The sequence below is a fragment of the Mus musculus genome, chromosome 5, assembly GCF_000001635.26.
Source record: "Mus musculus strain C57BL/6J chromosome 5, GRCm38.p6 C57BL/6J".
Lineage (NCBI taxonomy): Eukaryota > Metazoa > Chordata > Mammalia > Rodentia > Muridae > Mus > Mus musculus.
The window spans coordinates 32,290,127-32,305,155 of NC_000071.6; the positions used below are offsets into that span (position 1 = coordinate 32,290,127).

The 15,029-nt window shown below is 43.9% G+C and overlaps 1 protein-coding gene across 4 annotated transcripts in view; it reads left to right on the forward strand.

Moving 5' to 3' along the window:
* Positions 1-15,029, forward strand: part of Plb1 (phospholipase B1) — a 131,666-nt gene that overhangs the window by 57,436 nt on the left and 59,201 nt on the right. For all 4 annotated transcript variants that reach the window (XM_006504047.2, XM_006504048.2, NM_030072.1 and 1 more), the window contains 5 exons: positions 1,084-1,158; positions 3,086-3,149; positions 8,393-8,451; positions 12,510-12,583; positions 13,181-13,224. In XM_006504047.2, the coding sequence (XP_006504110.1) occupies positions 1,084-1,158; positions 3,086-3,149; positions 8,393-8,451; positions 12,510-12,583; positions 13,181-13,224 (316 nt within the window). The remainder of the gene's footprint in view (positions 1-1,083; positions 1,159-3,085; positions 3,150-8,392; positions 8,452-12,509; positions 12,584-13,180; positions 13,225-15,029) is intronic.

The window sequence follows — 15,029 nt, forward strand, 5'->3', positions numbered from 1 at the left end:
GGAACAAAACCACAACTCTCTTGGCCTCCAGCTATGGCCCAATTCACCTTCTCTGGGCCCTGGTCTTGTGCCCCAGGTGCCACTTGAAACCCTTCCTCTCCCTTAGGAGGCAGAGTTGATGAGTCAATCCTAAGGGGTCTTGAAGGCTGTATCCTAAATATGTGTCTAACATGTAATAGTCACATAAGCAATCCTTCCAAAGACATGGATAAAGAAATAACCGAACATTAGTGCTGGAAATTCCTTCTATCATGGAATGAAGGTTGATTCTTCTTGATGAATTAGTAAGTTTATTGCGCTATGCAGTAAGAAGCAATAGTTCACCTTTTCCCCTCTTCACTATGGCTTCCAAAAAGCCTAAAAGGAGGTTCTCTTTTGGCTGAGATGCATGTGCTTAGCTCAGTGATACAGATCTTGATGCTGGTGGTTTGCAAATGAGCTAGAAAGCCTAGGGAACTTCTCCAGAGGGCCAAGAGGCAACTAGAGGGAAAGCCAGAGAAAGGGTTGGCTTCATTAAGACACGAGTAAGAATGCAGTGTTAGAATCCAGCCACTGTCCAGGCCATAACACCCGCAGCAGCCTTTTCCCAATCACAGAAATCGAGAGGCACCTCCTGGGTCCCTAGTTACAAACCGACCTCTGGGGGCAGGGCTGTTTCATGGGAAGTGAATTTATAGCCAAGAGGGTATTGGTCACAGGCATCCTGGTCCCTAGCTCTATTCCTGGCTCCTGTCTAGCTTACAGACTTATACTGTGAAACCTGCCCATTCTTATTCTGCCACGTGGACTCTGTACCTCTCTTCAGTGACCCCACCATGCTGTCTCTCTCTGGTGCTGGGACCTGGACTGTCCTCAGCGCCCATGCCGTGCCATTGTGTTTCTGTCTGCTTGTCTGTGACACTTATAACTTTTAAAATAAACCCCTTACTCCCCAATAGTCCTCCTCAGTTCTCTCTCGAACCCCATCCCACCATCTGAAACCTTTCAACATGAAGGTTCCAGTTAACCACATCAATGATAACAAGCTTGACTATTATGGATCACAGCTCTGGGTCACAGTTACATGTTACTATTTTTCTACAGGAGAGTCCCTATCTGTTCACCTACAAAAATAGCAACTACCAGGCCAGACGACTGAAACCTATAACAAAGCTTCAGGTAAGGGAAGAACAGCCTTGAATCTTTGTAATGTACTTAAAGGACAGCCTTGAATCTTCATAACCTTCTACTTGGCTCTCTGTGTTGTCTCTGAGCACACTGAAAGCTGTAGTGTTGTGGAAACTGTAACAAGTTTCTGAAATTCAGCCATGGCTGACTCGGGGAGTGTGCATGAAGTGTTCCTTTGGTGGCCTGGATCAACACAGTCTTTAGACCTGTCTCAATGTAGTTCTTGAAGGGTCAAGAGGCATTGGGGTTCGGTGGCACTGTGACAAGATATCTCAGACCAATCACAGACCTCTGGTTAGTCCTTGAGCCTTTAAGGAAAAAGGAAAAATAAACAAAACTTGTCTGAGTAATAGAAGTCAATTGAAGTCTGGAACTCAAGAGAGTCTGGAGACCAGATAGCTATAGAGTTGATCCACACCTACACTGTTTTCTTCTCATTTGCAACTTGATTATGGGCTATCTCAGTTGCTTTCAGATTCTTCCTGCTGAGATTAGATAGGACACTTTGCACTCCTCAAGGGACTCAGACACCTAAAGCGTGGCATCTTCAATCCAGGACAAAGGTAGATAAAGGTGAATTTTGACCTTCTCTTCCCGTCTTATGAAAAAGGGAAGTATTCGCCCCAAGCTGTAGCCTGGACTTCTCTAAGAGACCCAGGGTGAGAGACTCTTGGGTAACTAGTGTGCCCTGTATTTTTTAATATCATAGACACACCTAGAAGGAAGCAGACACAGTGAGATGAAGCCACTGGCTCTGTATGCAGAGTCTTCCATAGCCTGGTTCTGTGTCAATAAGCAAGGCCTTAACCTTCCTGTGCTTTGGGATTCCATCTGGGAAGTAATGGCTGTGACTGTAATGGTCTTGCCGCAGAGAGTTATAAAGTACGTTAAGAAACAGAAAGCATTTATTCCAGCATCTGGCATGCAGTGAATTCTAGAGAAGTGTTGGCATTGTTTTGTCTGTATTTCTATTCTCCTTCAGGGTACACTATTAAGTTTCCTCTACATCTCAAAAATAAAAGCTCAGAGAGGCAAGGACTCAGGGTCAGTGCCCAAGCATGATCTGTTGAGTGACTAAGTAGATGGATAGATGGATGGGTTACAGACATGAGACTTTAAAACACAAATAAAATACACTGCTGTTCCAAAAGAATACAGTTGGGTAGAGGAACAAACATACCAGCCAGCAATTACATGCGCTGTATGTAATAGCAGCTGGAATTAAAATTTGTGTTGGATCTTCTGGGGACAGAGAGGAAGAAAAACCAACTCAGATGGTTAAAGACAACTTTCCTAAAGGGGCCCATGGTTTCAGTTTTGAAGAGTGGCTAGGAATGAGCCTGGTGGGTAGATGGCTAAAAAATGGAGAGAAGAAAAGAATAGAGGGGCCTGTTTACACAGGGCTTGGGGTGTGGGGGAGGATGGAGACCTTGGTCAAGGACAGACTAGAGTAGGAAGTATTGGGATCGATGGTTTTATGCTGAGGCTGGTATATGGTAGCCATTTGTTCAATTAACAGATAATATTCATCTTCTGTGATGCTTGGTGCCATTCTGGTCTTTGGGATCACAATAAGAAACAGCAGGGATGAAACAGCCTGGCTTCACTGAGACTTTAGGCAGGGCATGGTCCTGAGAGAGACCACTGCAAATGGAGAAGAGGCCATCCAACCTGGTGGGTGGTGACACGGTTGAGGGTTGCAACATTCCAAGCAAGAGTATTAAAGGCCTGAGCTCATGTGAAGGAGGCGGCATCCCTGGAGTGAAGGAGACAGATTGAAGTGAGATCTTAACAAACACTGAAGTTCTATTCAGTTTTAATTGTATGTGGTCTTCTCCAATATAATGGCCCACTTCCCACCCTGCCTCTATCCCAGTATGTGCATTTACTTCTAACTTCCATGTTTGTCTCATTTTAGATGAAAGAAGGATCAGAATTCACCTGTCCTGACAAGAACCCCTCGAACTCAATCCCCACAACAGGTACATGGCTGTCATGTTCAGTGTGAGCTTCAATTCAACTTGAGGTCTGAACTTCAAGTCACAGCAACTTTAAAATGCCAAGGATTCCCAAGGTGTGAGCTCAAGATGGACGAGATGGCCTAGGACAGCATTTATGGCTCTGCAAGAAGCCACAGGTCATGTTTATGCTTGATTATTCTTTAACTAAAATAATAGCATCATTATCAGAAAGCATTTATTGAGCATTGACCCCACGTTTAGACCATGTTGTACAATGAGCCTAAGGGTTGTTGAGTGCAGTGCTTTTGTCTTAAAACCTTCAGAGGTGAATTTGTTCTTTTTTTTTTAATTAACTTTTAAACAGGAAGCAAAATTAGCCAGCCCATACTTCTTACCCAAGGAATGTTCAGAGTGTGTTCAAGGGCTGCACAGAGCATTATAAAGTACTATTCCCATTGTCTCAACTGTGTATCATTCCTTTCCTTTTCCTCCCTCCTTCCACCTTTCCTTTCTTCTTCTTAAGACATAGTTTCCTTATGTAGCTCTGGCTATATTGGAACTCACTCTGTAACCAGGCTGGCCTTGAACTCTCAAAGAACCCCTGCCTCTCAAGTGCTAAGGATCAAAGGTGTGCACCACCACTGACTTTAGTGTTTTCTAAAATGTTGCTGGGCTCTGAATATGAGACTCACAGAATGTTCTAGACAGTCATTACAATCTTCCTAAAAAGAAAACTATGAGCACTGTAGCTTTCTTTGCTGTGAAGCAGCTTGGGAAATGATGTCTGTACATATGCAAAGTCATATGAAGGTCGTAGTGGGACCCAGATGACTCAGGATGTTAGCTATCTATGACATCCATGTTATAGGCCCTCATGCTTGGCACTGGAGGATAGTTAGATATGCTCATTTTTCAGTTCACTTGCTGGCAAATTGTTGAATCTCTCCTATAAGCCATTTGGGAGTCTCTGTCCTAGCTGACCTATTTTAACCTCTGACCTGGATTACTGAAAAGAGAAAATGAGGTTTGGAGAAGTCACACTACCTATAAGGAGTCTTACATTTGTAGTAATTCTGTCTCATTGTGTTGTGAGCAGAGAAAATAAGTACCATGATTTCACTCACCTTCACAGTTGTCTTGACTTTGCACATGCAGATTAAGTCATATAGTTATCAAGTGAGTTAAAAAAAAATGTATTGCTGGGTGGTGGTGGTGGTGGTGGTGGTGCACACCTTGATCCTAGCACTCAGGAGGCAGAGGCAGGCAGATCTCTTAAGTACTGAGTTCAAGGCCAGCCTAGTTTACAGAGTAAATCCCAGGACAACTAGGACTACACAGAAACCCTGTCATGAAAAACCCAAACAAACAAACAAACAAACAAACAAAAGAAATAAAAATCTCACTAAAGCCTAGATTCAAAATTTATTCTTCAAAGCTATAGTGAAACAAAATTGTATTTAGTCCTTTACCTGTCGTTGCCTGTTAATCGTAACAAAATACCCAGAATCTGGAACCTTAAAAGTATGTAAGCTCTCTTTAGTCTATGGCTTTAGTGCCTGGTATTCAATATTAGACTGCTTATCTGTTTAGCCACTGGTGATGGCCCCTGTGGCAAAGTTAAAACAATAGCAAAAGGCTTGACAAAGGGGGGCCGTGTGTTGGGGTAGTCTTCCTTTGAACTGCACATTCTCATGAGAACTAATTCACCTTGCAAACCCAGCATTAATTCTGTCCACGGACACACCCCAGTCCCCATTGACCTAATTACCTTGCATTGGGCCCATCTCTTAAATTTCTACCTCCTTCACACCACTATATTGAGGACCAAACCTTCTGAACTTGAGTCTTTGGGGGACCAAATCACATCCACAAACCCCACAGAAGTGATGCAGATGATGATAAATGAAGATGAGTTTAGTCTTTATACTTCTTGCTCCTGTGTTTGATGACACTGAATTTCTGTTGATCTATTTACTAGGTGGACTTTAACAGCAGAAAAAGATCACCTTTATTTGTATGCCCTCCGGCAGTTAAAAACCCTTACTCTAAGACATAGATAGAGGTCTGAGTATAGAGATATTGCATATATCGAGATAGATAGAGTATCAGTTTGAAAGCTTTAATAACCATACTTTAATCTTATCACTCTGAGAGAGGGTGATCTGTAAAGTATTTTACAATCTCCCTAAATTGTGTTTCTGTCTTGGTAACCATCCATTAGAACCTATCTCCCCATCTAAAAACCAGATAAAGTACAGTCTCTTCCTTACTCCCTGACCCTGGTGACTATTGTGTTTATTAGTACTTGAAGAATTCAAGGGCAGATCTCAAGCCTTATGATCTGAGATACCTCAGTGATAGGCACTGTTTAAGTAAACAGATAGATATGTTGATCCAAGCCTCGCTGAGCTAACCAGATGGCCTATGACACACATGCCCATCTAGTGAAATTCAGACTCACTTAAGAGTGTTGGGGTTCACCTCTGAGTTTCTTGGAAAGTATCACTCAGGAAAACAACTGCAGAAAATGACATAAAAAATAAGGAAAAATTTTTCATTTTGTGCCACTGATCCATGACTGAGCATTCTAACCATATTTGCACCTGAAACAGTTACATGTTTAAAAAAAATAAAAGAGGGAAAAGAAAAACCTTAGTAAAAGAGCACACAACTATGTTCCTCTGATTGTTACCGTGTTTCTGGTAAATTCTTCCCTCTCTGGAGACCCTGTTAATGATGTCTAATTGAAATGGGAACAGGTGGTACACATCCTGTTAGAGCTGACCATCTTCATACATCCCTACTGACTTAGCAAATGAGAGGGACCACTAAATACATATTGAACAACTCTGAATAACTGAGAATTTCGAATTCATCCAATGATTCTCAGAGTGGATAACTAAACTAGGTCACAGTACCACCGCTCAAATGGTGTAAAACATCTATTTTGCCTTCAAAATTATTTTCAAAACCCTTTTGGTAGTCACCTTTCCTAGTGTGTCCCTCAATCCACAGATGTGCAGATCAAAAACTATGTTACAGAATAGGATACTGCCTGTCATCACTGGTCATGGTCCCTGGTGGTCTAAGTGTCCACTCTCATCACACACACACTTCATGAACCTGCTCACCTGTGGGGCTGTGCACGACGAGGTCTAGAAAGCTGGTGCAAGTTACTTTTTTTATAACTAATCAGCATTTGGAACTCAATAAAGGACAAAGTCTTGCAAAGTCTCCCTCCTGCTCCATATACATATAGGATTTACAAAGCACTTTGTGGCTTTTATAAACACTAACTATATTTTGATTCTTGCTCTCATATAGCTAAGGTGGCTTAAATATCTACTTGGGGGTAGTGTCTGCTGCTAACTTAAAGCCCCCCCCCCCAGAATGAGTGGCCATGAGGAGTGGAAGGGGATGTGACTCATTGGTTATCTGTTGGATTCAAGGTGCTTATTCTAATTCCATGCAGAGGAAACAACCCATAGCTCTGCAGTTTCTCTGCAGCCCTGGCTGTCCTGGAACTCACTCTGTAGACCAGGCTGGCCTTGAACTCAGAATTCCACCTGCCTCTGCCTCCCAAGTGCTGGGATTAAAGGCGTGCACCACCACACCCAGCTGGCTGCATCTTGAAATGTGATGGCATTAATAAACCTCAACCCAAGGTCTACAGAATATGAGACCTAAGAAATGCATGGGCTCCGTCTTAACAGTAGAATCCTAGATAAGTCAACTCCTCCCACCAAGCCTTGCTTCATGTGGTCTAATCTCTCCACTGAGAATCCTACAGAGTGGCCAACTAGAGATCCCCACTTAGAAACAAACTGTACACAATCGTGTGCACACACACACACACACAGTAGGGGAGCAGGATATGTGTGCATATTTTTGTTTCATTTTTACCCAAATTTAAGAAGTAAGTATGTACTGTTTGAGCTGCTTTTTATATTTTTTAAAAATCTTATTCTGTGTACACGTGCATATATGTGCGTGGGCTTGCTAGTGCTGTGGAGCCCATGAAGAGGTTAGAGGCAAGTTACAGGTTTTCTCTCTGTCTACCCTGTGGACCTGGGGACAAAACTCATGATCTTAGACATGGTAGCAAGAGCCTTTACCTGCTGAGCCATCCTGAGGACTCTGGACTGCTTTTGCTCTCATCCTATAATAAATGTTGAAGCTTTGGAGGCAAATCTGTCCATCTCCTTTACATTTAACCAACTCCAAAGACCTTCCCCAGCCTATGCATACCAGTTGGCATTCAGAGAATCCACCATTACGGCCCTAAGAATACAGTGATTGGCTGTCACCACAAGCTAAAATAACCACTTTGGAGGAGTTGAGAGAGGCTTTTTTTTTTTTTTTTTTTTTTTTTTGCCTCCCCTCCCATAGCCTGATTTCTCTGGGAAGAGGTCATTTTAAAGTTTCCATGCTTAGCCCCGTAGGCGTGTGTTAATGTGTGCAGCTGGGTTTGTGATTTGATATTGTTCTTCTAACTGCATAGAGTATCTGTGGAAGGCTGGGAAAGGCCACGTAGGCTATAATCATGTAAGAGGGAGTGGGGGGGGTGCGCATGCGCGTGCACCCATGTGTATGCGTGTGATGAATTCCAGACATGATGATGGGGGAAGGAAGAATAAAGAAAGATACTTGGTGACTCTAGAATCTAAGAAACAAGACTTCGAAGCTGCCATCAGGCTTTGCAATGGCAGCCAAAGTTATGTGAGTCAATTTGAACCTAAACCTGGAAAGAAACAGTTATGAGTTTTGGTCTCTCCTACAAATGCAGAAATAACCACTGTCCATGGCTTCCTAATGAAAACATACTTCTGGGTAGTTCTCAAAATGTGGTACCCAGACAGGACTTGGGGCAGCCACAGTACCTGAGCATCAGACATGCAAACATCTTAGACCCACCATAGACCTGCTGAATCTGAAGCTCTTGGTAGTTCAGGGGTCATAGGTGATTCTGTTGCCCAACCCAGTTTGAGGACCAGTAATCTCCATATTCTGTCAGGTACACATTCATCTGTCAGTCTACATCCTATTCTAGGACACATCAGGGACTTTTCCTTACCAGTGCAAGTCCTCAGTGGGTGTGGCAGCTGCCATTCTGCAAGCAGTGTGAAAGTGGTAGAGAAGCCTGAGTTGGCAGCCAGTGGGAGCAAGGCATGCCACTGGGAAAGCTAGTTTTCTCAGACATATAGGGGACTAGGTCAGGGCTTCCTGAAACCCTCATTTTCCATTCACCCAGATTTGCTTTCCAGTTCACAGCTTGCGGCCAGCTGATATCAAGATCATAGGAGCATTGGGTGACTCGCTCACGGTAGGTGATCTCAACTGTAGAAAATTAAGAAGAGAGATGTTTATGATTTTGAGGCAGGGTTTTGTGTAGCTCAGGCTGGTGTCAAATTCACTATGTAACTGGGGTTGGCCTTGAACTCCTGATCTTCCTGTGTCTACCTCCCAAGTGCTGGGATTACAGCTGTGGGCTACCACATCCAACTAGGAGGAGAGATTTTAATGAATACAAAAACATGAAACTGAAAGTTGAGGTTTTACTCTTAGCCTGTTTCTGGTCCCAATCCTCAAAGGCTCCCTATTCCCTTTGCCTGGCAGCTAGCATGCCCAACTTGGTTTTGTTTCAACCTCTACACTCCTCTGCCATGCTGGGGTGAAAAGAAAACAAAGTAGAAGGGCCCCTGAAGGGGCATGAGTGGCTAAGTGAAGTTATACAGCCCATGTGTGGGGCGCAATAGTATCTCCTGCCATGAGTGTCTCCAAAGACCCAGCCAGTCCTGTCTGTCCATGTAGAAAAGCTAAGAGATGCCTGTTCAAATGGACATACACAGGTGATGAGCTAGGAACAAGTGCTGATGGGTATGGAAGTGTTGGTAAGAAAAGAGGGTCAAGCTGGGCAGTGGTGGCGCATGCCTTTAATCCCAGCACTTGGGAGGCAGAGGCAGATGGATTTTTGAGTTCAAGGCCAGCCTGGTCTACAGAGTGAGTTCCAGGACAGCCAGGACTGCACAGAGAAACCCTGTCTCGAAAAACCAAAAAAAAAAAAAAAAAAAAAAAAAAAAAGAGGGTCAAGTTGAGGCTCCAGAGATGAACAAACCTACTTCTGTAGCTGCCCCAAGGTGATACTCCAGACCTCTTAGAAAGCACATCTCTAAAAAACAGAATGGAGTCCATAGAGAGCCTAAGGGAGTTGGTCCCCTAAAGTTTCAAGAGACAAGTTTCTAAGGTCACATTACTCCTGTAGAGTTCAGCTGTTGCCCTCTAGATCACTTACAAGGCAGCATTGTCCCGTGTTGCCTGAGCCCTCTATGCTCCTCGGTGTCCCTCTTGGGAACAGTGGGTGAGAAGGCATGGAATCAACTGCTCAGACTCCTGGAGCAAGTGAGAATGCGGCAGTAAGCTCATTTATTAATTCTTAGGAGCACCCTTTATACCCTCCACCCATGTCCCATTGGTCCCAAGCAAGTGTGTCTTCCAAGTGGCAGTTCCCAATTGGCTATGTGTGTCACCAATCTCTAGGCTTTCAGGCAGGCTTCAGTTTGGCCCTCATTACTATAATAGGCCCTCATTATTATAATAGGCAGTTGCCTCTCTGACTGTGCACCCTGTCCCCCATGTTTATGTGGAAGTAGTCACCACCTTGGCATTGGCCTTTCTGTTCCTCCTACAGCCAGGTTTGAACTCTCCAAGGAGCAGATATCTGGCCACAACTGTGATTTAGTCACACAGTGAAGTCAACTCACTCAATAGCCCCATGACAGAAATCCTGTGAGTTCTGACATTCCTCACAGTTGACCAATAAGGAAGGTTCAATGAGTGCTCAAGTCACTCAGCTCCTGAGTCTAAGGCCAGGCCCAGAATGTAGGATCTAGAATGTAAGCCCCACAGTAGTCTTCACCATGAGATCCCAGCAGTTCCTTATCCCAAAGGTCCTACTATGTGTTACCCCCTAGGAGAGACTGGCAGGCTGGTCATTGGCACCTTACCAGTCATATATCTCAGCCACTTCCTGGTGAGTGAAGTCTGATACCCACCCCCTCCCCATGGTCATTGGAAGATGCTTTCAGGTCAGACAGTCACAGAGAATCACAAAGGTGCTTGGGACTTTGTGGAGAGGCAGCACATGCTTTTGTTTGGAGGAATATGGATTTTTGTGACTTTGGATTTGGAAAGCCATAGAATACTTTAAATGGGACTTAATGGACCGTCCTAGTAGGACTATGGAAAACATTGGTGCTGAGGTCATTTGAATTCTGGAGATCTTTCTTATGATGTTTTGGTGAAGAATGTGGCTGCTTTTTGCCCTTGTCCAAAGAGTCTGCCTGAGGCTAAGGTAAAGAGATTTCTATGAATTGCGTTGACAAAGGAAGTCTCAAAAAAGCCCAGCATAGTCTTTGTTCTCTGGTTTATTCTCATGAAGAATGTTTTGATCAAGTGTAGCAAGCTTAGAAAGTCAAAACACAAAATGTAGGTTCACAGAGTAAAGGGGCACCAGGAAATGAAATGGAACTGAATGCTGTGTTCAAAGATATTAAATGGAATTAATTGAGTGGTGACCATGGGACAAGGACCCACTAAGCTAAACTTATGCATTTGCAGTTGTACAAGGGAGAGTTATATTGTGTTAGGCATTATTAGGACCTGGTTATTGTTTTCATTTGGACGTAAGGAGATATTAATATGTATCAAATTGACAAGGGATAGATTCTGATGACTGAAGGGGTCATGTAAAGAAGTTGAGGCTTGGCACCATGAAGAAAGCCTATGAGACTATTGGTAAAGCCTAGTTGCAGTGGAAGACCCCAGTATATTGGAGATGCCAGTACTATGGGATGACCACCAAAAATAGCAGCAGCAGTAGAGTGGAGTCAACCAGAGCCTAGAATTCTACAAAGGACAGAGCTGGAGATGTGACTCAACCCCTTTTGGAAGAGCCCAGAAAAAGAAGGTCACGTGTGGATCCCAGATATTGGAACAAGAAGCTGTAAAGTTGAAGTTGTGTTGCTAGATGTTAGAGATGTCAGAGCTGTGGGCTATCTGCCGAGGAAAGCTGCAAACAGGGAGTAGAAACAGCCCAAAAGAAGTTGTTGCAGTCACCAGAGAGGAAGGGAGTTGTAGATCTGAAGCGCACTTTGACATCAGACATGGAGGTGCAGAGTTTGGAATTTGCCCAGCTGGTTTTTGGACTAGCTTTGATATTTCCAAACTAGTATTTCCTCACTATGACATTTTGGAATAGTAATGTATATCCTGTAATGTTAGAGGTATATGATCTGCTTTTTGATTCTCATTTTATAGGGGATTCCAGTTAAGAAATTGCATGAATCTCAGAAGAGTCTTTGAACTTTGGACTTTTAACATTGTTGAGACTGCTATAGACAATGGGAGATTTGAAGTTGGTCTAAATGTATTTTGCATTATGCTATGGCTATGTATGGCCCCATAGACTCATGTATTTGAGCAAGCCTATGGGGACCAGGAAGTGGATTGTGGTGGTTTGAATATGCTTAGCCCAGGGAGTGGCACTATTAGGTTAGTGTGTCACTGTCGGGATGGGCTTTGAGACCCTCCTCCTAGCTGCCTGAAAGCCAGTCTTCTCCTGGTTGTCTTCCAAACAAGATGTAGAACTCTTGCCAGCCTGGTCTCCAGAGTGAGTTCCAGGACAGCCTGGGCAATACAGAGAAATCCTGTCTGGAAAAAAAACAAGAAAAAAAAAAAAGTAGAACTCTCAGCTCCTCCAGTGCCATGCCTGCCTAGATACTGCCATGCTTCCAGCCATGATGGTAAAGGACTGAACCTTAGTCAGCCCCATTTAAATGTTGCTCTTTATAAGAGTTGTCTTGGTTATGTTGCCCCTTCACAGCAATGGAAACCCTAACTAAGACACTACTGAACTGCAGTGAAGATAACCTGGGAATTTCTGCTGGAGTTTAGAAATATATGCTTCAGGGAAGGAGATGTCCTGCATCTTCCAGCTTTTTCTTACCTGCACGTACTAGGGATGTCACGATGTTCAAAGGCTTAATTACTCTGGTTACATGTTTCACAATTTAAAAAAAAAATGGGCACAGCTCCTCTAAGCACATGCTCTGAAGAAATACATGCTATAGGCTCTTGACACTGCAGGCTCACGCTTCTCCTACTTGCCATCCAGGCAGGGCTTTCCTGGAGAGGTATAGCTGTAGATGGTACTAGACTCATCCCAGAAAGGGTGGGAGGTATATCCACAGGGTGTTCCATCTGGATTCTAGAACTTTCCTAGATGTCCTAGACAGGATAAGGGTGCAGGCCTTCAAACAGGTGGACAGCTGGGCCCTGAGAAAAAAAGCATGGGCACCACTGGCTATTTGAGTTCTTTTTCAGGCAGGCAATGGAGCTGGGGCCAGCCCTTGGAATATCTTGGATGTCTTAACTGAATACCGAGGCCTGTCCTGGAGGTGAGTGAACCCAGAAGCCCCTGAGCCTTCTAGAAAACCTCTGTGGGAGATGGGCCATCTTTCTACAACAAATTTCCAAATTCAATTTATTTGCTCCTCCCATCCCCAAGACTATAATACCTGTATCAGGAGGTAGTGTTGCCTGGACAGGAGTTTGTGGGGGGGAGGGTTAAACGTGCACATCTCCCTTGGAGTCTTAGCCTTGGGTCGGGAGACCCTGACTCTCCTAAAGGCACTCTTTTCCAAGCTAAGTAGCGAAGAGAAAGATCCAGGGTAAGCTATGGGCGGTAATGGAGAGGCCAAGTGGTCCCTTGGTGGCCCCAAAAGAATCCCTCTGGATTGGGAAATGTAATGAAAGAGACCAACTTGGTTCTCCCTGCTCCAACATTAGAGCGGGCTCATAGCTGAAAGTACAGTAACAGCAGCAGCAACAGTTTAAGTTCTCTTGTCTGTTTGCTCCGGTGTACAGGGAGGGAGGAAAAGAATTGCATTTCTGCGACGGATAAAGGGCAAGTCCACCCGGCTGTGATTCAGAAGGGCACTCTGTCTTGCTTGGCATTTTAAACCGTCATTTTCTTTCTTGCTTCTCACCAACAGTGTGGGCGGGGATGAGACCATCAAAACCGTGACCACCCTACCCAGTGAGTACCCTGGTGCTCTGGGCGGCAGGCTACGCCTGAGCCCACTGCGCCTCCCTCTGGCAGTCGCCAGCCTCCCAAGGCAGGATGCAGCTGTGTGCAGTAGGGAGCGCTGCTTCCCGGAGGCTGCCTTCTCTTAGCTCCTGAGCTAATTAAAACTTTGGCGGGTTTTGTTTGCTTTTATGTGGGTCCCCCACCCCCACCCCAACGGGAAATCGCCTCTATCCAATAAATGAATTGCGTGAGGAAAGAAAGAAGGACTTAAACCAAATCTCAGGACAGATCATTTAAAAGTAATCCAATAAAGAAGGCATTCTGGACCTAGAGCGAGGGGTAGGGTTGCGGGGGTGGGGTGGGGTGGGAGGTGGCGGATGGGGTTTAAGCATCTCTGCTCACAAGACCTTACTGTGTAAACCCGCAGCACTTGCAGTAGTGAGAAATGAAACTACCTTGCTTGGGCAGTGCAAACATTGCCATACTTTGGATTCAATATTTTCCTTAATTGCTTTGCCAACACCTACTTGGATGATTTTTGTTTTTTAAAGCCTGGCTATATTTTTCTGAGGGGTCTGCCTTTGATCTTTTGGTTATAGCTATTGCTAGTGCTTTCTGTTATGTTATTTGATTCATTATCTTTAGTATTGCCAAGCCCGTGTTTATTGCTACAGTTACACTTTTTTTTTATATATATAATTTATTTATTTATTATATATAAGTACACTGTAGCTTACTTCAGATACTCCAGAAGAGGGCATCAGATTTCTTTACGGATGGTTGTGAGCCACCATGTGGTTGCTGGGATTTGAACTCGGGGCCTTCGGAAGAGTAGTCGGCGCTCTTAACCACTGAGCCATCTCACCAGCCCCAGTTACACTTTCTTATAATAAGGTGTTAGGCAATATTTACAGTGTATTCTTTGCTTCTCAGAAACCTTTAAGGATTTTACCTGGGAGGCACTTGATTGGTTTTATTCTATTTTTTCTGATATATATATATATATAGATAGATAGATAGATAGATAGATATAGATATAGATATAGATATAGATATAGATATAAATATATCCCTTTGGTACATTATCTTGACCTAAGACACAATTTGAGTTTTAAGCCAGCAAGTTTAGACAATAGGGATATGATACATAATGTCCACACTGGCACACCTGATCAGACCTCAAGTCTGTTATCTATTTTAGTTCTTAGAAAACTGTGTTGAATTTAAATAGGTACAGTTCTGTGTCATGAGAACTCCTTGTTCCCTGTTGCCAGAAGGTGACAGACTGCTCCCGTGAGTGTGATGAACTTGGCTTTGAGATGATCCAGCAAGATGGCTGGACATCATATTGTTCAAGATCATTCACCAAAGTGCTTTACAAATGACATCGACAGTGTCGCCCACTCAGGAGGGCTCCCCCTAATGCACTTAGCTTAGCTGTTCAGCTTTCTTTCTTAGAGGAGGGAGGACCACCTGATCATAGAGCTTCAGGATTCAGTGCATGGCAGCTGTTTAAAAAGGTAAAATGTGCTGTGTCGGTACAAGGTCAGGACAGAACTTATCCCCAATGCCTTTTTAAATTTAACCCAGCAGATGCTGTAGGATAGGGTGTGTGGGAGACAGACCTCTGCCCTGATCAGCAAGTCTCCAGGGCGAGGTATGCCACCACAAAGACAGACACATGAATTGATCATCAACAAGTATGGATGAAAAAGTCTGTATTGTGGAAAAAAATCAGCAAGAAAATTGAGATTGGGTGCGGGGACAGAAATGTTAGAAATGAAAATACCCAGTGAGACAAATAGCCTAATGAA